The 25,067-nt window shown below is 47.0% G+C and overlaps 2 protein-coding genes across 2 annotated transcripts in view; both read right to left on the reverse strand.

The window, feature by feature from the left end:
* Positions 1-76: 76 nt before the first annotated feature.
* On the reverse strand, positions 77-3,067 carry LOC128278548 (sperm surface protein Sp17). Its single transcript, XM_053017277.1, has 3 exons — positions 3,055-3,067; positions 1,735-1,856; positions 77-1,647 (listed from the first exon to the last, which is right to left on the reverse strand). Exons 1-3 carry the CDS (start codon positions 3,065-3,067, stop codon positions 1,525-1,527), a joined length of 258 nt encoding a protein of 85 aa, XP_052873237.1. The 3' UTR covers positions 77-1,524.
* LOC128268916 (neuromodulin-like) overlaps positions 2,539-25,067 on the reverse strand; it is a 46,054-nt gene continuing 23,525 nt past the window's right edge. The window contains exons 2-4 of the mRNA XM_053006219.1: positions 18,464-18,646; positions 3,957-4,078; positions 2,539-3,869 (exon numbers count right to left, since the gene is read on the reverse strand). Of these exons, the coding sequence (XP_052862179.1) occupies positions 3,747-3,869; positions 3,957-4,078; positions 18,464-18,646 (428 nt within the window). The 3' untranslated portion in view covers positions 2,539-3,746. The remainder of the gene's footprint in view (positions 3,870-3,956; positions 4,079-18,463; positions 18,647-25,067) is intronic.

A 25,067-nucleotide genomic window follows, 5' to 3' on the forward strand; every position in this document is an offset into this window, starting at 1 on the left:
TTCATTCATTGTTATTTCTTTCTTTTTTTCTGGCGAAATGGAGCCCTTCGTTTGCTGCCGCAAGGAGTTTTGGGAATTTAAAGCTCAATGTAGTAATGCATTTATTTTGCCTATTGACAGTTACATTCATGGCGGTGACGATTTTCTTTCGCTACCCATTTCCCACATCCTCAACGCACTCGTATCGGTTACATCGCAGCAAAGTTCGCAGCTGGTTGGTTAAATAGAGATTTATTTTTAAACGCACATTCTTCGCTAGATTGACTTGGCTCTCGGATGGGGGTTCACCGGTTTGTGTAGGTACCCCGTGCCGCGTTCTGGTCCATGCATTGTCACCTTATCCTGTTTCCATTTAAACCCGTCCTTCTGTTGGTGGTTGGCTGTTGGTTCGGATGTGTGATGCCGAAAATCGTTCAAATGTGGCCCACACATTTTAACCGCTTCTCTACAGCAACCGGTCGTTACTATTGCTGCACCGGATGTGTGTGTGTGTAGCGGAGTTCGCCATGCTGGGGGAGATGTATTCTATACGTACTAAAAGTGAGTACTCTCTGGTTTTTGATTTCGTATGGAAATTGTTTCTTAAAACACAATTTTGCGGTGCTAGAAAAAACTCTTCGCTTCTGGGAGTGTGTGTTTAGTGTTTGGATTTCCCTACAAGAGTAAGCAAACTGTGTGTGCCGCCTATACGAAGGTTTGCAAGTTTATTGAGTAAGTGCCCGACGGATTCGCACTAAACATTTGTTTATCGATAGTGTATGTGTGTCGTTTAGGTTGTATGTTGCTTGCAGAAATACTATGGCCAACAACATGGGTGGCGGACGCGCTCACCCCTAGTAGCCATTGCCACCTAACACTCGAAAGGATTCCTCGTTTGCCCTTCACCGAGCTGCTATTGTTTCTCGTGTGCAATAGTTTTAATTGAAAAATGATCAGTTATCGGTTCCATGGCCCGGAGTCCGGAGTTGTTTAGGTTGCGCTGCGTATCCTATCGGTTGATTCAAATGGCTGTAGTTTAAAAGTTTTCTTTGATTCAGTAAGTGGCCTTTCAATTTCGCTTCCAGTATTTCTTCCATCCATTAAATGTAACATTCGCTATTCGTCCCTGTTAGTGCGCCTTCCAAGAAGAAACACACCCCACATGCCGAAGAAGAAGGATATCAAATGGTTGGGTTGGGTTCTTCCGTTAGGATTCAGGATGCTTTAATATACTCGATTGGATATGATCGATAAAATTTATGAAATCATAACAGGTGCAATATTTCTCATTTTTTCTCTCCATCGGTTTGTGGTTTTAAATTGCCACTTTCTTTCTTTCTCTCTCTCGTTCTCGGGGCCACAAATGCAAGCAGCTGCAGCCGGCGACAACGTGACGGATGTGCAGCAGCATGAAGGAATAGGAAGAGCGTCGGGACACTCGCACCGGCAGGTGTCCCGACTGCTATCTGCCCGGGGGACCGGCCGGCCGCCCGGGCTCGAAAATCGTGGGACGCCATCAATCCTGCACAGCAGTGTTTATGCTTCTTAGTTTTCACCGTCCTTCGGCACGTCCTTGCGCACCTTGTGGCCACGGAACGAGGCCTGAATTTTACTGGCCGCCTTGTGCAGCTCCGGATCGTCCATGTCGATGTCCAGTTCCTCGGCAACCTAGTGGGAAGAAAAGAGCACAGCGGAAAGTACGGTAAATATAGCGTCGGCATTCAAACGTTGCCCGTGTCAGCTTTGCGTTTTTACCTTTCTGGTAATTTCGTCAATGTCTACCACCTTCTTCGGGTCCTCGCCCTCCTTGGGAGCCGTTTTTCTAGCCATGTGGCCCCGGAAGCTGGCCTGGATGCGGGTGGCCGCGTTGGTCAGTTCTGCAAACAGGAGATAAAACCGTAATCAGTGGCTACGAAAGAGGACACCGCGATATAATAATTCAATTATGCTTTTGAAGTGGTTTTCCTCGGTCAGAGCGCTCTGCTGATGGATTGGTAAAGGAATGGTAGGGCGGAAAAAATAAAAACTCCAAAGGCTTTTACGAGGCGCCAGACGAACGCATAAAAATCTATAAAATTAAATAAAAATTCGATTCACATAAAAATACATTCACGATTCAATTAGCAATCGCAAGAGAGTTGAAAAGGAGAACCAGTCCAGAGCCGTGTTCCATTATTTATACAACCACACTGCGTTCTGCATTCCGCTTGGTACTTTATTTTATTATTTTGCGGAGCAACAATTTAATTGGGTTTCGAGCAAACTTTTACGGGCAATATTTTATTTATTGACACTTGGCGTATTATTCTTTCTCCGTGCCATTTTGCACTGACGATTAGAGGTCCTTCAGTCCATCATCATCCCGGTCTCGATTATTTGTTTGACGAGCCTCACAACAGACATAACAATACACAGCATGAGAGGGACCAAAAGCGCTGCAACCCCATTAGTGGCGGTTAGGAGCCGCTCGCGTAACGATGGCTCGTTAAACGTTTTCAATCGTGCCCAATTTTCGCCTATTGATCATACGCAGAATCGACACCGTGTACCCCGTGCCGCGTTCTGGTCCATGCATTGTCACCTTATCCTGTTTCCATTTAAACCCGTCCTTCTGTTGGTGGTTGGCTGTTGGTTCGGATGTGTGATGCCGAAAATCGTTCAAATGTGGCCCACACATTTTAACCGCTTCTCTACAGCAACCGGTCGTTACTATTGCTGCACCGGATGTGTGTGTGTGTAGCGGAGTTCGCCATGCTGGGGGAGATGTATTCTATACGTACTAAAAGTGAGTACTCTCTGGTTTTTGATTTCGTATGGAAATTGTTTCTTAAAACACAATTTTGCGGTGCTAGAAAAAACTCTTCGCTTCTGGGAGTGTGTGTTTAGTGTTTGGATTTCCCTACAAGAGTAAGCAAACTGTGTGTGCCGCCTATACGAAGGTTTGCAAGTTTATTGAGTAAGTGCCCGACGGATTCGCACTAAACATTTGTTTATCGATAGTGTATGTGTGTCGTTTAGGTTGTATGTTGCTTGCAGAAATACTATGGCCAACAACATGGTGGCGGACGCGCTCACCCCTAGTAGCCATTGCCACCTAACACTCGAAAGGATTCCTCGTTTGCCCTTCACCGAGCTGCTATTGTTTCTCGTGTGCAATAGTTTTAATTGAAAAATGATCAGTTATCGGTTCCATGGCCCGGAGTCCGGAGTTGTTTAGGTTGCGCTGCGTATCCTATCGGTTGATTCAAATGGCTGTAGTTTAAAAGTTTTCTTTGATTCAGTAAGTGGCCTTTCAATTTCGCTTCCAGTATTTCTTCCATCCATTAAATGTAACATTCGCTATTCGTCCCTGTTAGTGCGCCTTCCAAGAAGAAACACACCCACATGCCGAAGAAGAAGGATATCAAATGGTTGGGTTGGGTTCTTCCGTTAGGATTCAGGATGCTTTAATATACTCGATTGGATATGATCGATAAAATTTATGAAATCATAACAGGTGCAATATTTCTCATTTTTTCTCTCCATCGGTTTGTGGTTTTAAATTGCCACTTTCTTTCTTTCTCTCTCTCGTTCTCGGGGCCACAAATGCAAGCAGCTGCAGCCGGCGACAACGTGACGGATGTGCAGCAGCATGAAGGAATAGGAAGAGCGTCGGGACACTCGCACCGGCAGGTGTCCCGACTGCTATCTGCCCGGGGGACCGGCCGGCCGCCCGGGCTCGAAAATCGTGGGACGCCATCAATCCTGCACAGCAGTGTTTATGCTTCTTAGTTTTCACCGTCCTTCGGCACGTCCTTGCGCACCTTGTGGCCACGGAACGAGGCCTGAATTTTACTGGCCGCCTTGTGCAGCTCCGGATCGTCCATGTCGATGTCCAGTTCCTCGGCAACCTAGTGGGAAGAAAAGAGCACAGCGGAAAGTACGGTAAATATAGCGTCGGCATTCAAACGTTGCCCGTGTCAGCTTTGCGTTTTTACCTTTCTGGTAATTTCGTCAATGTCTACCACCTTCTTCGGGTCCTCGCCCTCCTTGGGAGCCGTTTTTCTAGCCATGTGGCCCCGGAAGCTGGCCTGGATGCGGGTGGCCGCGTTGGTCAGTTCTGCAAACAGGAGATAAAACCGTAATCAGTGGCTACGAAAGAGGACACCGCGATATAATAATTCAATTATGCTTTTGAAGTGGTTTTCCTCGGTCAGAGCGCTCTGCTGATGGATTGGTAAAGGAATGGTAGGGCGGAAAAAATAAAAACTCCAAAGGCTTTTACGAGGCGCCAGACGAACGCATAAAAATCTATAAAATTAAATAAAAATTCGATTCACATAAAAATACATTCACGATTCAATTAGCAATCGCAAGAGAGTTGAAAAGGAGAACCAGTCCAGAGCCGTGTTCCATTATTTATACAACCACACTGCGTTCTGCATTCCGCTTGGTACTTTATTTTATTATTTTGCGGAGCAACAATTTAATTGGGTTTCGAGCAAACTTTTACGGGCAATATTTTATTTATTGACACTTGGCGTATTATTCTTTCTCCGTGCCATTTTGCACTGACGATTAGAGGTCCTTCAGTCCATCATCATCCCGGTCTCGATTATTTGTTTGACGAGCCTCACAACAGACATAACAATACACAGCATGAGAGGGACCAAAAGCGCTGCAACCCCATTAGTGGCGGTTAGGAGCCGCTCGCGTAACGATGGCTCGTTAAACGTTTTCAATCGTGCCCAATTTTCGCCTATTGATCATACGCAGAATCGACACCGCCCGGCGAGACTAAGTCGCGCGCCTTTCAGAGGCCCACATCGATCACTTGCCACCGTTTTTTTTGCTTTCGCATAAGATGAAGAAAAATACACTGAACGCTTTGCGCGATTTCACCAGTTCCACGAGGGTAGACCCCTTAATGGGCGATGGGCGCCTTAAACAGCCTGCCCGCGCTTGGCGCTTATATCACGGGTCCTTCCAGAATTCCAGGAGCTTAATGTGGGGATCTCTTTTATGGACCCGTGGGCTCGTCGGCGCTTGTTGGCAAGGTACTATTTGCCACTCGAGCTTGTTGTTGAAAGTCGCGTTGGAGTCGTTTAGCGGCTGGGTCGTTTGAATCTGCTTCTTTTTAAAGTGTAAAGCACGGCCACGGCAGTGTTTGTTGTGTAAAAACAACAGTAATGTGATGGAATTTAAACAATGATTTCTTTAAATAAGATTACAATTGATCACGGAATTACAGAATTAAAAAAAGGATAATAAAACATTTTTAAAAAATATATTCGAATTCCAATGTCAAATTAGGCGGATTCACTTTATTGGTTTAACTGAATGAACATTTATAGCATTAAAGGTAGTATAAAACTGTAAAAATGGATTTGCTGAAAGAGTGCACTGACAATACACTCTGTCAACTTTCTATAGCCGCACCCACGTTTTTACCGTATCTTCCAAACCGTCTTTCCGATTCAACTTCTGTTTTTGGGACTTTTTTAAGTAGGCAAAATTATGAATAAAACCATTTGGTTGGAATGAAGATTTATGATTTCTAGCTTTTTATCGACCAAATACGATATAGGCACTGTCAACTTTCTATAGCCGCACCTAATAAAATGATCAATATGCGTGGATTTTTTTCAAGTCTCACATTTATTATGAGGATTAATAGTCAGTTGGCTTTCCTGATCGCTGAATGACTTGGAAAATTTTGTTTGTCATACTGTTAACCAGGTTTTTCAATATTTTTCGGTCCATATGTTCCCAAGCTTCCAAAATGGATCTTTAAGCTCATTAATAGAGCTGTATTGCTTCCTATCCGCATAAATTTGTCTAACCATTATTCCCAGACATTTTCAACTGAATTTAGATCCGGACTTCGCGCTGGCCACCCAAGCAAATCGATTTTATGGGTAGCAAACCATGTTCGAGTTATCGAACTGGTGTGAATGCTAGCATTATCTTGTTGAAAAACCAATTTTTTCGGCGGTTGGCAGCTGTAAACGGGATCAGACCATCTTCTAGAATCTAGATGTAATCGTTAGAGGCCATTTTACAAGATGTAAAAGCCAGATTGAGGTTGCCCGCAGAGCGAAACCCAAGCCACACCATCAGAGATCCTCCTTTAAAGTTCAGGGTGGAGAAGTACTCCGGATCTTTGCGTAAATCTCGCCAGTAGCCTGTAAAACCGTCGGGCCCATCCAAATTAAACTTCTTTTCATCAGAAAAGATCACCTACAATAAAATAAAACAGAAAACGGAATTGGTTCTTTTGATGCAAAATATGCTCTTCAAAAAGCAGAAGAAACCCCAAACATACCATGTCCCACCGACGTTCCATGTTCAGTTTAGCTAATTCTACACGTTTTTATTGGTGTAGTAGGCTTGGATTTGGTGCCTTGATCATTTTTGCTCGAGTTATATTCGGGCTGTTTTGCAAAACCTTGCGAAAAACTTCCCTGCTCTCTGGCAGATCCAGTGTCGATTTGATTTTTGATAGCGATATTGTCGAATTTGACGCCAATTTAACAATGTTCCAGTTGGTTCTAATCGAGATCTTGATTTGTTTCAGAGTACATTGCACAGTTGCATACCGTTTAGGATCCTTCAACTAACTACCGACCACTTTATTGGATCTCTTTATTGTTCGAGCCATTTCTCAAATAGCAACACCCTCCAGCCTATATGCCTCTATCAATCCTTTTTCTTTTCCACTTAGAACACTTCCTTTTGACATATTTAAGTAATTCACTTGCAAAACTCGCTATGAAAAATATTCTCGGAAGCAAAACTCAAAGTGCGGCTATAGAAAGTTGACAGTGCCTATATCGTATTTGGTCGATAAAAAGCTAGAAATCATAAATCTTCATTCCAACCAAATGGTTTTATTCATAATTTTGCCTACTTAAAAAAGTCCCAAAAACAGAAGTTGAATCGGAAAGACGGTTTGGAAGATACGGTAAAAACGTGGGTGCGGCTATAGAAAGTTGACAGAGTGTAGGAACTCCACTAAACGTACCGCTTCAAAAAACAAATATGCTAAGTGGTCTCAGTGCCTAGAATGGGGTCCCCTAAGCTGTGTGCCGCGGGAGCCGAGACATTAAAACAAGATGGCTTATTTTTTGTGCACCGCACCATATTTCGTGGCGTGTCCTAGTCCGGCGCCATCGTCCCGCGTCCGAGAATCGCTTTAATTTATTGACATTAAACGTAGAAATATTCATTGTTCTTGCCGATGGAACTACTTTTCTTCTCTCAATCTCTCGCTCTCTCTCTCTCTCTCTTTCTCTGTCTGTCTCTCTGTTTGCATTCATGATTCTCACCTCAGTATGCAGTATAATTTTCAACATCGCCAAAAATAGTTGAAAGCTGCGCGACGAAGAAGACCGACTTGCTAGAAATTGCTAAATAAACGACCATTTGGTCGGTACGATTCGGGTGGAAGATGCACCAGCGGCACGAATCGTTAAGATTGTCGAGTCGACGGATGAATAAAATAAAAAAAGAAAATACATAAAGAACACTTTTCACAGAAGGGACGCGGCCGACATTGTGTTTTATGCGATGCCGGGCACCGGGTCCCCTTTGCAAGTCGGTGGTGCCAAAAGTTGCCAATTCTTTCCGTCTTTTTTGCTTGTCTGTGCCTCAGCGATGAGCACGATCTTGAGATACGGTTTGGGAAGGGTTTCTTTTTCGTTTCGTCCCTTTGTTGTGCCGTTTGCTTCTTTGCTTCTTCGGTGCAAGTGGCGCGAACGTCTTCGTGCGGTGAAAATGACATGGAAATTAGATTTTCCTACTCAGCAAGCAACCGGCAACCGGTCCACCGGGTCCCATTGTAGCCGTCGGCACTCCAAACGACGACGCACAATGATCGGAATGCTTCCACGTTTTCTTTTTCTCATTCTTTGCCCTGGTGGATGTCTTCACAAACGGCAAGCTTCAATATTGAGGCCTGTAAATGGTGTTGGGTGTGAAGTTTTTTGTCCACTGCTTTTCGGTGGACTTCGCTTGACAGCGACAAATATTTCGGCGAAGGACCAAGATTCGTTCTGTGTTTAATTGAGTCCGTTTTCGGCGGTGAACGGAGCAACAGAGAGTCTCTGTGGGTTCGCGCTAGGGAACCGGTGGTATTTTTGAGGCTTGCAGCCAAGAAGTAACGAGCATACTAGGCCGGGCCTGCGCCACTCTCGTCGTGGTAGAGTGTGGTTTTGTCATAAATTTCACTTTGGACTCCGAGGTCTAACTTTCACTGCGCCATGGTCTTGAATTAAAACTTTTGAATACATTAAAAATCATGTAGTCACGGGCCACCCACTTTTTCTACCAAGACCGCCGGGAAAGTGGCCGTAACTGGAAAAGTGGCCACAGGACAGGGATGGCCAGGATGGCAACGCCGACACAAATTGGATACTTGTACCCAGGCTTGGTCTAGTTTTAATTGCAATCATCATAAAGTATAGTACGAAATCGTACAGAGCGTACTTTAGTAGCAGTGCTTGGAGTCATTTCGTTTAATTTATTGAACTTCCGTTCCTTTTCCGAAGGTAATTTTATGTTATAAATAAAATGCGAAATTTTATGAGCCCACATTCAGTGGCCTGCGGTTGGTAAATTAACAAAACCGAACGCAAATAGCAATATGATTATTTAATGCTGATTGAAAGAAGTGGTTCGTTGTCGTATTGCTCCGATAGCTTTAGATAGCCGACACGGGCGGTCCAGGGTCATAAGCTAATGGGTTTATTCCGACCGATGATACGAATCTGTGGGCATGTGTTTGCTGTCTGTCGCTTCGATGCCGGAAACCGGAACCAGCGCCGGGTGAGTCAAAGAACCCTCCTGTTGGGGTCGTTGTTGTTGTTGATTCAGGCGATTGACTCCACGAACCCAATCAATACCATACGATTCCGGTAATGAAGAAACAACACCGACACAACAACGGCTCCGGAGGCGCGGCGGAAGCGGCAACCAAATAACTACATCTTCGTCGTCATCGTCGGCGTCGGCGGTTTTGGCGTCGCTTCCGTCAATCTTTGGGGAAGATTAAATTTCTCTTACATCGCCAAAAAAACCGCTGTTGCCGGTTGTTGCCCAAAAAGGGGACTTGGATTGTAGGGACGCTTACACCCGTCGGGTACACCACTTTCGAGTTGCGGAGAAGCGGGTTGTGAAAATACAACCATTTCCGCAACAACGACCGAAAAAGAAACCCCTAGACCATGGCAAGTGAACGAATCGAAATTAAATATTTACACCCGAACGTGGCACGTTCTTCGTGTTTCGCTTTCGAATGCTCCTTCGGTCAGGTCTGAACTCCGGTCTGCGTTGGATGAATGTTTTATTTACCCCAAACAACTCCGTCCACAACTGTTTGTGAACGAGCCACCAAGGGGGCCGCCATGGTCTGCCTTCTGCAGGAGTTCCCAAGTCAAGCGTGTGGCAAGGATATTGAATTGCAGTCATTCAGCCAGTATTGCCTAGTTCGCAGTACCATTATCTTGTGTCTTTTGGTGAATATTTAAACTAGTTCCAGTTTTCTTTTACGAATATCGAGATCGGGAACCGCTTTGATAGGCGGAGCTTCCGTTTTTATTACCCCTTATTATGTGTGCAACCTTTTTCCGTATACAAATTTGACTAAATTTATGCTGTCCGTTAAGGGAAACAAATTGAAAGGAAAATCAGTGTGAACGAAAATGGGTCAGCGGCAGCCGATTGCATGGCGAACCACAACCAAATAGCCGAATCCCGGCCGAACTGCCAACTAAACAGTTCCCTGCCAAACGGCACTTCACACCTCATTGCCCACAGAGTGGTGAAATCAGCAACTTTTGTCCACTCAACGGCTCGGTCCGGTCCAGGCAGATGCGGCTAGCAATGGCTCCGAAGGATGCACCGTCAACGATGGCTGAATAGGCAACAACAACGCCTTCGTGCCAATGCAGTGCAATGAGCGGTTCATGCTCACTCGCTCGGAATAGGTTGATTACGGGTTCATAATTGAAAACTGGCACACTGTTGAGAAAGTTTCATGGCGAGCAGCCCCACCAGCTTGACTGATTGTCCAACCGATGACAGTTACTGTGCTGTGCAGCCTCAATAAGCCTCCGAACCCGGGCATGTAGTTGGCCCCACCGTGCACTTTCGGTTTCGATTAGTTTCGGTTCACCAATTAGTCGGCGCCAAAGTCATACCGACGGCCTCTGAGGAGATGGTAAAAGTTTTTTAATCTTCTAGAATGAACTTTGGTGAGGCGAAAACGGACGGAAAAGATTACACCGATAAGCACTGGGACCCTTGGCCGGGAGCCGCCCAAGTTCCGTATTGCAGTCCAGAGAGTTTGAGAGAGAGAGAGAGAGAGAGCGAGTTTAAATTGGCTCGTTATGCTGCTGCTCAGTTTTCTTTCGATTGGGATTATTCACACTTTTTCTAAGGTTAAGTGTATTTGGTTTTGCAGTATCTGGACTCCCGCCAGTATGTTCCGTGGGCAAACGCAATCCGAAATGTATGCAAATGCCAGGGCCTTGTCACGTAAATTAATTGAAACACTATTGTCAGCGCGACTGACATTTATGTGCTCACCGATCCGATGAACAATCTTTCAAAAACACAATAACATCGATCACCGGCGGCTTGAGCCATCAGGCGCCTCCATTGCTCCACCGGAACACATCCATGCGCAGCTGGTACGTCAAGAAATCGATCCGCGATGGAGCCTGCCAGAGACAAATAGCAAAAAACCGAGACAGCATACGAGCGCTTCGGCTGCAACAACCAAAGGGAAGCCAGGAATCGAATTATTCGACCAACCCGCCGAACCCATTAGCGTTCGCCGCCTGTTGGACGGAGCATGGCAGCGCCGATGGCGCTTCAGTTTCACTTACAAAGCATCCTGTCACGGCAGAACCCGGAGACCCTCGCTCCACGTCCTCAGTGGGTCCGTAAATTGAGTTGCAGGGCAGGAAATGTGGGTCTGTTATTTCTCACACGCACACTCACGCGCACAGTTGTGTGCGCGTCCACGGCCCCTAAATCAACCGCGAAACGGAAATTCCAATCGAAAACACGGCACGGTAAAGCCGTGGGCCAGGGCCAGCGGTCGTGAGACAACGGGAGCAAACAGAACCAACCGAATCGGACGACATAGCGGACAGTTCGCTCCCGGTTAAGCCACGGGGCGGTGGCCACCGTGGCCTGTGCCGAAGGATTTATTTATTTATCGGCCCGTTATTTGGTTAGACGCGGGCCGATTCGTGGATTACCGCACCGCTGGGATTACGCGGCTCGGATGTATTCGCGGGAAAAGAAATTCTTTCCGGTTGGTCCCGTACCGAGCGGAAAATGGTATTTGGTGAAGAATCCATCCCGCGGGTTCGCGGCCCAAGAATGGCAAACACGCACAGAGCTTGGGTAAATAAATAATTCTAAAATCCAAAACTTTACGATACTGATGGCAACCGTGGCGGTGCGCGGGCGCTCGCGCCAGTAGATAAAAATACGGTCCGCCGTATCGGCGCACTTTTAGTGTCCCTCCGAGTCCGAGCCAAAAAGCTCGTAAACTTTCATTAGCCAAACTGGGGCTTAGTTTGTGCGCCTGGCTACCGAATTTCCAAACAGAAGTCAGAAACAGGGACAGGCGACGCGGAAGCAGCATTCGGTTGGTCCAATTAACGATTCCATCGTTTCGGAGATCCGGGAATTGATTTTCGTTGGCCCACGCGGTTGGTCCGCGATGGTATCGTTGCGTTTCGATTCGTTTTTTTTCGCCATCGCCATCAAAGCGGCTCCCAATCATTAATCCCAAACATAAACGAATGCTCTCGTTCGGACGACGCGCACTCCGGATGAATGGTGGTGTTAATTAGCGAACACTGACGCGGTAATGTCGGTTGTCTTGGGAAAACATTAAAGACCACTGGGACACCACGGTCACAGCGCTTACGGGGCGTGAATAAATATTTAGTCAGTGTCCTATTTTGGCCGATAATCCCAAAAGTAACGACATCGATCTCGGGCGGAACGGTGACGGAACGATAAGGGAGCTGCTTTAAATTTAGTTTCAGGGTAATTCAGCATACATTGTGACAACTGGAATACTGGAAGGAAAAAATGATTCTTCTATTTGACGCGCATAGAACAACTTTAGTACCTCTTCCATTTTGCCTATTTTTTTTCTAACTCGAAACGTGTTCCTCGAAGTGGGAACTGTGGTCGACAAGTCGCATTACCGCATGGACAAGCAGTTGTAGCCATTTTTAAAACCATTTAAATTTAGTATGCCTGTAGGGACTAAAAACCGTGTCAAACGATTCCGCCAAAAGTCCGCCGACCACCATGTTCGATGTGACGAGGTAACAAGAACATACAACAATACGCAAACTTTGTGACAATAAGCAAACTTTGCCAGCGAAAGACAAACCGCCCCGACGGCAGCCCTATCTCCCGTCCGACAAGCGTCTGCACCGAGTTTTGCGCAAAGTTTTCCCGATTACATTAGCGGCCCACCCCAAAACCGACTTTAATTGCAAACCAGCCCGAAGAAAAACCGCGTAATTCCGTGGATTACAGCGCGCGCGCGCGCGCCATTCGGACATTTTGACAAATGGTTCAGGTTTTGCTTCATACATTTCAGCCATCCGTCAGTGCTCTGCGACTCCGTGGCGTCCGGTTGACAAACAACGGAAGCGGAAGAACGCGCACGGGAAGCACAAACGAAGTGGCGCAACATCCAGCGGGATGCGCAAGGGAGTCCTCGCGGGTTTGTCGCGGGGACTTCCTCGAGTTGTTCCATGATTAAATGATTAAATTTTTAAGAACTCCCATCGCGGTCACTGGCAGGGAGGCCGCGCGGGCCACGGACGTCACGGGCGCCCGTAGCCTTTGCGGGCGCTGATGCTCGACCCGCGATTACACATCACATTTAATTAAGGCACCGGGCACCATGCCCCCACGAGACACGGAGGGTCCGAGAAAAAATAGAAGACCCCCACTGTAGAGGAAGTATAAAAGAATATGCCCACAGCAGGCAGAGGCCATGGAGGCGGCCCTCGGAGCGCGTCATTTGAAGGCAGGTTGTGGGCGACGGTAAACATCCTACTCCGGTTTACAATCCGCGCCGGATGCATGCTGCTTGGGTATTTATCATTCTGACAGCGCCATTCTTCGCACAGCAGTAACGTCGTCGTGTCTTGGGATGGCAGGAATTTGATGGCCCCAACGTTTGCCCCCCTCGCATCCGGAGAATGGAACGTGAGCCCGCCGAACCTGTTGTTGCTGCTCGGTGACCATCGGTCTTAAAACATGAACTGTAAGTCATCTTTGGGTTTGGGAGTCGGAATATTTAAAATCACCTTGGCCACCATTCGAGGTCGTACTTTATTCCGATCCTAATGAACTGACGAACTGTTTAAACATTTCAGCACAATCTGGCGCCCGACACTTCGAAGCTGTGCCGTGCAGCACAATTAGTAAATTAAAAATAGCTCATGGCAAGCCAGTGTCCGGATTTTTTGTTTTTCGGGGCCAAGTGTTTCTCATATTTGAGCGCGCATCGCACTGCGTCATTATCAGCCGGCATCGGCATGTCCTGCAAATGTTGGTGGCCGGCGCAAATGCAGAGCAAAAAAAAGAGAACCCGAAGCATAACGAAATCAGGGCACCAGGAAAGTTAAAAGTTTGCCACTAGAGGTCAGGCACGGCCAGGGCGGGTAGAAAAAGTGGGTGAGAAAAGTTTTTAATTCTCCCCACGGTCCGGCCGCCGAGACGGCCGTGCCGGGTCCATTATCTATTCAGGAGGGTTAAGACAGATAATTGTTTTCCTTTTGGACCATAAATTAACCGGTTCCGCTGCCGTTGCAAAGCCTCACCCGTCACGGATACGGCTATGGGTGGGTTTTCTTCGATTTCCCTGCTTATGGCGCGAAAGATTCTACGGATTCAACGCATGGTTTATAATATTTGTTTTACTGTTTATGCTCCGAGAAGCTTTTCAATACCCGAGGAAGTGTTTCGTCTCACCAATCCGTGAGGCAGGTTGTCTAGGAAGCAAAGATGAGTTTTTGCTTGCAGCTAGTTCTTGCCACGACGCAGGATATCCTATCTGATTTCCCTCGGGATGTGAACCGGACTCGGTGTAGGATTGCCTCATGATTAGTAAGTGGAAAACGGAGTCAGTAATCAAGCTGATGATGATGATGGGGCTAATAATGAGTGCAATCTATTATTCCACACTTTCTTATGACTGTCCGCTACGTTCGGATCATTTACGTCCAGATTATCGCAACATTTCATTGCCGAACGAAAAATCTCTTCCCAACGCGCCGCAGCTCAAGTTTCTGGCCGAATTGGCGTGCAAATGTACACTCATTAAATAACAATTAATCGCTCCGTTTATGTTTCTTTTTCCGATGTGAACTTCTTCATTCGAACGCGGAACGGCCCACTAGAGCCGAGCATAACAAATAAACTCCAGCTCGAGTTTGCTAATTGCGTTACTGTTTTTATCCACCCGCCAAGCGAATGTTGGCGTGTGGAAATAGGGAAAAATCTCATAAATAGAGTCAACATCTTCGTAACCTGTCATGAGTCCCATGCAAACCGCCTCCAGGTCGACCAGATCGACAACGCTTTTCTGCGAATAACACTTGAGATTGAATTTGGCAATGAAAAACGACCTCAGTTTTACGATGTTCTGTGGCGTTGGGACCCACGAGAAGCATGTTGATTGTTTGCAACACCCCATAAAACGGATCCGGTCGGGTAAATTCCGATTGAATGTGGCTAAACAATAAAACACGAAGAACCGAAGCCAAAGGTTGCATAAATTATCCGTTCTAGGGAAAAACAAAAACCCCGGTGAGTGGGTTCATGTGTACTTTACGATGATTTAACGGTCTCACGTACGTCAAAAAATCTGTGGGAAAGGACCTACGTGCTAATGTGCTTACGGAGAGTGGGCAGATAAACGCCCGGCACTCAGGGTATCGACAACAGCTGAAGGGCTGTACGAGTAATGTGTAATTCGGTTTCGCTGGAACCGGGCAAACATTATTGCAAAAACCGTAGTCGGATCCATCCGTGCCCAGATCCGTGTTCGATTGTGATCGATTTTCTATTTGTATTCAAATTGCGGTGCCGTACACGAATAATGAATCAGTGGAAAATTAAGCTTGCCGGCGCGTCGCGTGATACAATGTTGGTGCCCGGTATGCAACTGTACAGTCATGGCGCATTTTCCCGGGCTCAAAGTGAGAATTGCTTAATCAAAAGTTTACACATTAATTGCCCTCAGTTGGGAAGCACAGAATTAAACCTCTTGTCCGGTGTGCAGTTTTCGTGATGGAAAGGATTTTTCGCATAACAGTGATTCCTTCACGTGTGTGATTGGTTTTTAAATTATAAATCTGAATGTTCACAGCGCAATCAGAATGGAGAAACACATTCGTACCCAAAGAGGGCTATCTGAAACACGATATATCAGTTCGAACGGAGCCGCTCATCGCTTTGGGTCTGTTTGATTTATGATTTATAAAGCCAATTAAATGGAGATTGAAAAAAACGGTATCAGAACTTCAAACGGGTGCCGAGATCTGCCGTTTTTAGCCCGTGCGAACCACAAAGCGAACATACTAAGGTGGGCTCGGGTGCATATGCATGGAAATGTATCTCCTCCCAAACACTGCTACCGTAAGTGGCCAACGGAAGCAGAAATCCGTAATGATGATTCACGGCGACACCCATTTGTTAGCCGTTTGAACGTTTATTTAGCGGTAAATGAGAGTGTTTTGTTTCCAGGCCGATTATCCGCTTGGCGTGGCTGCCGTGGCTGCCGTGGCCTGTGTAGGCCGTCGCTATACGTAGCCGAAATAAACGGTTTGGAGTCGTTTGAGGTTTCTGTAGTCATTTCGAAAATGAACGGTGATGATATTTCAAACCCGAAAGCTTGTCTCGGAACACATACGAGCCCCGCCCGGGCCAGGGTGCCAACGTTCGTCCTACAGCATCATCTTGCTACTAATAAACGAGAAGAATGGACTCGGTGAAGAGGCTGACGGCTCGCAGATGTGCAGCAGCTCTTTCTGGAGGATAAACTTTCACCGAACCACCGAAACGAGTTTTCGTGCAAAGTCCTTCCCTTTCGTTGGGTTCTTCTGCCCTGAAGGGGACTTTTGGCGAGCGAAAGCTAATGCAAACGGCAACGGCTGCTGACAGACTCGACGAGAACCAATTTATTAATGGCGGCTTTCGCATGTGCGGTCGCTGGGCTCGTGTGGCAACCGGGTTGCACCCAGAGCCACGGTGCACTGCGTATGTAGAAGCTCCGGCTGCGCCAAAGCAAGAAACCAACTGGCGACAGCATGCCGGTACCGGTTGGCGGGCACCGTTTAGGCTAAGATTTATCTTTTCTTACTCTTTGCACAATACACGGGCGCGAGAAGTGTGTCGACAGTTAGCCGACGGTCTGCGGGAAAAGTTGTTTCATTTGGTCGGTTTGTGCAAAAGGTGATGCAGAGTCGCCGGTGCACTTGAGAATGCTGGCACCAGGGTCTGCCTCCGAGGAGGTTTTAAGTGAGTTTATTTACAAAGGAGCGGTAAGTAGTGCGAAGCACTGACCTGACTGTTCCCATTTTGCGCAACGTAGTTTTTGGAAAAGTTAAATTGTACAATCCAAATGGATGCAAGAATGCAGAACAAAATATGAGAAAGATATTCATAAATTCATAACTCTCGTTTGAAATGAATGAAACATTCATCTTTAACCTTGTTTTGGGACTCGAAAATGGTTTAAAATGTAATAACAAAATTCAGAGAAGCTTCTATCTTTTATTTCATTTCCATGGAATTGTGTTAGTTATAATTCCAATAATGGACTACGGTAATTTTAATGTTGAGCGCATGTCTTTCCAAAAACACAGTTCAAAACGCAGCATCACACGTAGTCTCAATCTGTAGCAAATCGGCCAGCAATTTGATTGGCCCACAAAGGCTCTAGTGTTCCTCCACAAAGCGCTCTCTGCGGTGACAATTAAATGGCCAGGTCTTTTTGACCTTCTGCGTACCTTCCGACTACACCTGTTTACGTCGGTAACAATGGCGAGAAGAAATGAAAATGGACACTCATGACCCGTTCCCCGCAGAACACCGCCCCGTAAGTTCACATTCGTGCAGCCTGTTAGGTCCGGCGCTGCGGACACAATGGAGCCGCAATCATAATAATCGTCTGTGGTGCTGAACACAGTAAATTTGGGGCCATTTTCTCTTGTTAACCGTGGCGGTCGCCGTACTGGACCAAGAACTGTCATAACTTCTCGTCCTTTATTATCCTTTAGCCGGTTGGGCAGTACAATCCCGTGCTAAATTGGCATAGTGGGCGCCAGGATGTGCAATAAAAATTCATCTGTTCCTCGGAGCGAATCGAAACAAAAGCGAAATCCGTGGGATGTTATCGTTAGCCTTTTGGGTACCGATACCTGGTGCTACCGGTGGTGCCTTATGTTTTCTTATTATCACACTTCTTGCATGCAAAAAAAAAGAATGGCGCACGCTCGGCAACACCCCCGGGAACAATATTCTATCGGTAAGGACCTCTAATCTCGGATGCGCACTCCGTTAAGGCGTCGGACTTCGGTAGCTGTTCGGAGAGGCCGCTCCCGTTCGGTGGTGGTGGTCGATAGAACAAACATCACTTTCGACCGGCCGGCTCGTCGGTCCGACTGACTGACGCACCGACCTCGTCTTTCACCCAATTAGCCCTAATGGAAGATATCAATTTTAATTAATATTCTATGCCGTGCCGTGGAGCGTGTGTGGCCCAAGAACCTCCCGGAGCCCACATAGCTCAGAACATTCACCCCGGTGGCCGGACGAGCATAATTGAGGCGGACTGAGAGGCATCCGAAGCAGACGGCAAAAAGGGCAATATTAACAAACAAAAACGTGAGCCGGTGACCAGTGCAGCGGACACAGAAAGTGAGCTCTACCCACGATGACCAGCACCGTTATTATGTGGTCACGTTGGTCAGCAGCCAGCATCCAGCACGCATGGTCTGGTCCGTTTTTGCTGCCGCTACCACTGAAGTGCACTGTGTGGGCTGGTGGTTTGCAAAGAATCAATAGGCTAGGGCCGGCGCATCATGCATGAGTGCCGTGGCATGGCATTAATTGTTAGGGATGAGCGTGCCACTCTTCGTCGGTGGGTCGGTTCTAAAATTGCAATAAATTTTACATCACGCTGCAAACGCTTTCAACGGCTTCCGAGTGATCCCGTTAAAGCATGACGAGCTTTTAGTATGGTAAAATTTGATAAACAAATAAATAAAATTTGATCAATCGTTTATCGTTTGTAAAACTGTTCCAATATGGTGCTTGGGCTGATAATTTTATTTCACTTTCCACAGGCCGGTAGGATACAGCAAAATGGAATCGCGCTCATCATGGTCAAGGGCTCTTTCGCTTAAAAGCGCCCTAAAATGCTTTCGCCCGAAAGGTGGCCGTATCGTACCTGCATCGTTCGGATCGAACTCCGCTTCCAGCTCCTCTTTGGTCGGTTCCCGCTCGGTTTCGGCCGTAGCTTGCTGCTGTTGGGCCTCGCTGGACGCCTTGGTAACACCGTCTCCTTGTTTCATCTCTTTGCGCGTCTTGTGACCACGGAACGCCGCCTGGATTTTAGTAGCTGCCGCTTCAACTGCGAAAGAAAATTAAGTGTAACAAGAAACCGTTGTTGAGGGTAAGTAGAAGGATGGCAATAACTTTAGAGATAGAATTTACGCGAAGAAAAGAGCGAACAATAAAATCAACTCACACAGAGACCGTGCCCAGCCCGTGTGGCCGTGGTAACCGAGTTTGCGAGAGGACCAAAATAATCCAACGGTGGAGGATTATTTATTCGAGTGCGACGCTTACTTTACGCTTCGTGACGGGTACGCGTAGCGCGGACTTGTCGGGCATAAATCAAAGAAGGCCGCTTTGGGCAGGGCAATCATTAGACATTTGCTCACCGTTCCAAAGCTCATCTAATTTCACTTCACTCATTAGGCCGTGTATAAAGTATTTGCGCTTTTTGTAAGCAGCTTGCGTTTATTGCCATCAATACCGCTCCGATTCTACCGGCTAACTAGCAGGATACAATTCTGTGAACCACTCTGGGCGATAATGCAACGACGATTTGAAATGTTTTTCAAATTTAACAAAGAACGAAATTTAAGAAAAATAGACAGTGAAGTGTTTTATTTAACCTTGAGACATGGGACTTTTTACTGTTACTGTTTTACTTTTTACTATTTTGACCTGAAAAACAGTTCATGATTGAAATATTTTAAACACAAAAACACGCATAAGCCTTTTGAAATGCCCTAATATTTGAACATATTGTTGGAATTTCCCAAAGGGTAGCTCTGAAGAGCGAAGTCAAACGCTTATCCACGCAAATTAGTCCCTTCGAATTAGACGCAAAGAAGTTCAACGATTAATCACCGGAGTTGTTCCGGCGATTTGACGACGTTAAAAACTTTTCCGCCGACTGCCGAATTGCATGCATCAAACACTGGTCCGACAATAAATCACTTCAAACCGAAATGTTTATTTTGTGAGTTTTTATTTTTCTACATTGGTGCCCCTTGGCGTTGGCACCCGCAAATTGAGCAATATTAAATTCACCACCAGATGACGCAAAAACAGAGCACTGAGTTGAGCACTCGCTTTCAGAAAGTTTCGAGGCAGTTATCGAACTGACTGCGTCTGTTCACCGACGTGGCGAATATTGAAAACAGAAAGCCAAAACAAAATATGATCCTCTCCACTCCCTCGTGTGTGTGTGTGTGTGTGTAAGTAGCGAAAAGTTCCTCCCAAGGCCTAGGCTGAATAATGGTTGATGATGGTAGAGATATTTTTCTTTCCCTTGAGTGACCCCTTGTTGTTCTCCGATCTTCGTTTTCTGCCGTTCAACATCAAACGGCAGTTTTTCAGCCCGCGCCGGAAAGCTGTGACACGCTGCCGCTCCGCTTGCCATTTCGATTGCAATCATGGCCGTCGTTTGGATAACAAGTGGAGAAAAGGAAAACCAGAGGCGAACAATACGAGTTTCCCGGTCCCAGGGTTTGTTTTTCAGGCGCTGGTGTCGTAGTGGCCTGAAAATGACATTAAAAGCAGGTAAAAATTGGCAATAAAATTCACGCGTCTGTCAGTGCATGTGTCAGGTGACTCGCGCGACTTGCAGAAGTGGTAACCATTATTATTTTATCCCTTGGCCCGTAAACAGTTGAAAACGGGCGGCCTTAGTGTTATTGTTATTACGACCAGGTGCTGGGAGGTCTGGGTTGGTTGTCGGTGCCCACGTTTTTAATATGCGTCACGCGTTGGATACGCAAAAGTGGCACCGGCATGTGTTTATTATTATCGCACGCTGGAATGTTTATTGCCAAAGGTTCGGTGGGCTAATAAAATACACCATATCATTATAACGTTATAGGAGATTCACAAGAAATAACACTTCAAACAGTAAGTGAACAAAAATCTAAATAGAATAGCAAAGAGGCACGAACGAGGAACCACTCCTCGAAAGGATTAGGCCATGGGGCATTGAAGCGAGCCACTCATCTGCGTGTCTAATGTTATGCGCAAACTGTGTCGAGAGTTAAATTCGCTGGATTAAGTTATAAAAAGACCATCGAATGCATTAGAAAATTGGAGCAACACACAGAGGCACGAAAACGGTGGAAGCACAACCGACCGCCCGTCGTTGCTAACATTGAAAAATAAAGAAACACCACAGTTGCCGGCAGCTAGGTAGCCGCAGCCGGTGGCAGCTGTTTAGTTTCCATGGCGGTCCCAGATTTGGCTCAATCCAGTCCATTGCCAGCTTTCTCGCACTTTCGGTCCGCACAGTGTACTGCAAACTACCGGGTTGCCTTCATTTGCATTTCAAATTCCTGAAATGCATACACACGCAAAGCACCCGGTTGCACGTACGGCTGGTGGCCGCCTGCCTGACCGTGGCTTGAATACCTGATGGGGTGCAGTGCGGGCATCAGTTCCAGTTCAGCATTAAGCTGACAGAGTGGAGACTTCAACCGAGCACCAAAAACACTGCCAAACTCGCACTATTTGGTGCCACGAAAATTGACCAATACGAAAGTTTACTCAAAAACTTATCCCGCACGTTAAAGCGTTGATCGAGTGTTGATCAGTTCGGATGGGAGCCGTGTGTGTGTGTGTGTGTGTGGTTTTATGCTTAACGCAAAATTATTTCCCATTTTTTTGGGTGTCGAGGTGGGGTATGGCAAAAATTGAGTTTTCCCGCGTGGCCGCCCATGGGATGATCTAACGGAAAATTCAATAAAGAGAAATTTGTAGGAATTTACCGTTGCGTAGGACGCACGATGTTCCGAGCGGCCTCCAGGGCCCCACACTGTGGCCAGGTAACATGACGATGCTGTTTTATGTTTCCTATCGTGACGGGAGATAAAAAATGGAAATTGGGAGCCTTTTGCTCGTCTTGCTTTAACTTATTGCTTTGGGGCTCGCTTTTGGGCTGGAAGTAATGCTTCTTTCCGCGTGGCGGCTCCCCATGAATGGGCCACAGCAGCAGATGCGATGTGGTAAAACTTTTTCGGGACCTTTTCCCGAGCGTGCAAACCCGGCAAGCATGTTGTATGCATTACGCCGTCATGTTTTGAATGAATCCTGCAGAAAGTAGGAACTCGAAATCGCCCAGAAACGAGTGGAACGAGCGCGGGTCAACGGTCTTACCACCCGGGCGGATGGTTTCCGCCGCGAGATGCGGCTGGGAGGGATCGATTTTAAAATTCATTGCCTTTTCGCGGTCTCTGTTCGGAGTGGTTGCGGGTTTGTGGTTTGAAGAGCGGACCACCTGCTGCTCAATCGCGCGTGCTCTGTGCTTGCGAAAATCTGTGGATTCCATTTTTTATGCATGTTCGGTTGTCCGGAATGTGGTTAGTGTAGGGGACTTATTTTTAGTCGCCCATATTTTAACGTCACACACACACCGAGCAGTAATGGAGCCGTTTGCCCCTTCGTTCGTGACCCAATTCCTGGCGACCGAATCAGGCGACAAAAAATGGCAACAGCTTTGCTATTCAATCGGGCCGATTGATTGGGGAGCGAAATTTATTAAATCTGGATCACTTCCACCTCGCCTAACACGCCACTTCCGGATTTGGATGGGCGCCCCAAAAAGTGGGGCGCATTAAAAAAAACTGAAATGCATAAATAAGAAAGAAGCACTTGAATTATGTTTGTTTTTTTTTTCTTCTCTCTCTCTCTCGAAGGCCTATGCTTGAAGGCGGTCTACGAAAAAATCAAGATTAATCATCCAACTCGAATGTCACGAAATGTTCCATCGTCATCATCGTCGTCGCACATTGCCTATAAAATGGCCTGCCCTTTGGTGACCCTTTCCTTTTGCGGGTGGATCCGTGCGGCCTCCGGGGCATTAGTTTCCATCAACATGAAATTTCGGTGCGTTTTTCTCCACGTCATCGGCAGCTTTTGTCCCGGGGAGTGTTTTCTTCCGTGATTTTACGTGATGGGCTCCGGCAAAGAAGCAGAGAGCATAAATCATAATCCCATTTAAGTAGACTTCAGAAGGCAAAGAGCACTAGCTTGTTTGTTTGTTTGTTGTTGGGAACTTTAGACTTGGTTCACACATTTCGAGGAATAAAGGCAGCTTCTCGTTGGCTGCTAAACGGAATGGAATTATGTATCTGTACAGCGCTCCACCTGTATCGATTTACTGTCATGAAAAAAAAAACATAAAAGTCTTATATCTCTTGGCCAGCAGCGAAACGACCCATCCTAAAGACCAGCATTGTATTGAATTATATCGAGCGCAAAGAGGTGTTTTGGGTCTATAAATAAAGATTACATCGTCAGTATGCCGGCATTGGACCCCGTACGTGGCAATCAGTAACGAGCGATTGAAAAGAAAGTCCACAAAAGTATCTTAATTGCAGTATTTATGTAGCCCGTTAAGCTATCGCGGCCGCGCGTTTAATTACGGCCCGACTCGACCGGCGGATCAGGGCTACTTGAACCGTCTTTCATGGCCAGAAATCAGGTGGTCACTATTTCCGACGGCAACAACAAAAGCAGCAGCAGCGGCAACGGTGTTTAGGAATGCCGCGACAACGCCCATCCACTTCGACCGAAGGTATTCGGTGGCCGCCGACGGTTCGGTTGTTGGACACGAAAAGCACGTAACCATAATTTGATGGACGGTAAGTAAACGAGCGGCTGTCAGGTCTCAGGGTATCTGGTCCGTATCCTGCAGAAAGGGCTGCCCGTGGGCCCGACTCGGTGTACAGTAATTTTTGCAGCCCAACATCGGTGCCGTTTTCTACCGATCGTGTAATGGCGTGAGGTCGAACACTGGTTTGATGTACACGGAAAATACAGTTTGTCAGCTGATTGGCAGGAGGCGTCCGTTGCCTGGGTACGCTGACTTGGTTTGTAGCCGTTCACTTGGCCCCCTGAACCGGTATGTAAAACGTTCCGAAATATGCTATACTTCTATCGGGTTCGTTTCGAAACTAGAACAGTGATTGGTTAACAACGCTAAGCTTGTGATGAGCAATCTCTGATGTTCGCCTGTATAGGAAAAGTGTTCCATAACATCCCACCAAGCGACCTAGCGGTACTTTGGGTTTGGCTGGTTACATGTCACCTAATCCGCTTTCTACAGTGAGCACCACCACAACGGACAGGCCAAAAAAGAGCCAACAAACCGAAAAAAATGTGTGGCCCCACGGCACTTAAATGGCTTCTGATTTCGACCCCCCCCTCCCCCCCCGTATTGATTTTCTTCCCCGTCGCAAAGGTCAATCGCCCACTAACTCCGCTTCCACAAAGGACATCAAGGACACTGGGGTCCCAAAGGTGGCATGGTTTCACGTAGTCGGTAATGGGACATTAGGACGCGATTGGCATTGAAAATCGTAAAAGTAGTACGTGCCCCTACCGTCCGTGTCTGTGTAAGTAGAAAGTGTCAATTTAAGGCGACTCCAAATCGCCCCAAAACATGGTGAACTCAATGTTCGATTGATTAACTGGCAAACAATGATTCCACACAACGGTGTCTTACGACCGAGGGAAGTCTACGAACACTCCAACACTACGACGTTCGCCATTCCGATTTCGAAGATGAATTTCACTCGATGGAGGCGCTTGGCACTTTACGGCGGCTGGTGAACGATCCGTTCTGTTTGTTTTTCATTTGCTCCGCCGAAGTAGAGTGCTGTTTTGGGGTTAGGTGGCTGGGCTTTTTCCTTGGGCCACCGGAATGGTGGGCACTGGGTGCTTGTGTTGGATGAAGAAGGCGAAGAAAAAAATGCGCAGGAACACTCCCAACGCTTACGCTCTGCAGACGCCCGGTACCGTTTGTCGAACGGCACCGATGGTGCCGATTCCGTTTAGCGCACGGTTCAGCACGCCGCCGAAATAGTGATTTCTTGGCGCACACCCAACAAAGCTTCGATCCGGCTCCGGTCCGGGGTGGCGCATCCGCAGTCCCGGGACGAACCGAAACGATGTTTGTGGCGGTCTCGCTATGATTATCTTTCTTATTTACGATCGTATCGAATCCATTTCGGACCCGACCACTGGCTGGCGACGGTGCGGAATGGCATTAGAAAATAGTTTACTTTCTATTAGTGGGCCCCCTGGCTTGGCCTGGTAACCGAATGCTCTCTGGTGGCCCTGGTCGGAGTTATGGAATAGCCGAGTAGCGAGCCGCGCCCGGCCCATCTTTTCGGCCAATTTCGGGTGGGCCAGCTCGCTATCGAAACTATTTCTTTGCCTACTCGACAGCATCGAGCAGGTTGCGGACTCCTAAGGTTGCGCCTTAGTGGTGTGCCGTCTTGTTTGAGCAACCTATAAAATACGGGTTCGTCGGACTTTGGTCATAAATTTGGCCGATCGATTGTCGAGGAGGATGCCCGATGGTCGGACAGCGGATCCTTTTTGAGGGTGTGAGTTTTCTTGAGTGGTCTCTGCAACCTGGCAGCTGTCTCACTTGCCGAGATAGTTAAAAATTATGGACAGCCAGTGCGACATCCTGTGCGGCGCATGATTTGCCCTGACCTTAACCTCCT

The sequence above is a fragment of the Anopheles cruzii genome, chromosome 2 (assembly GCF_943734635.1).
Source record: "Anopheles cruzii chromosome 2, idAnoCruzAS_RS32_06, whole genome shotgun sequence".
Classification (NCBI taxonomy): Eukaryota; Metazoa; Arthropoda; class Insecta; order Diptera; family Culicidae; genus Anopheles; species Anopheles cruzii.

What these genes read in the sequence shown, in the direction of transcription:
- LOC128278548 (XM_053017277.1), bottom strand. An exon ending in TTGACGAAATTACCAGAAAG is followed by an intron (nt 1,648 to 1,734) that starts GTAAAAACGCAA and finishes TCTTCCCACTAG; the next exon opens with GTTGCCGAGGAACTGGACAT.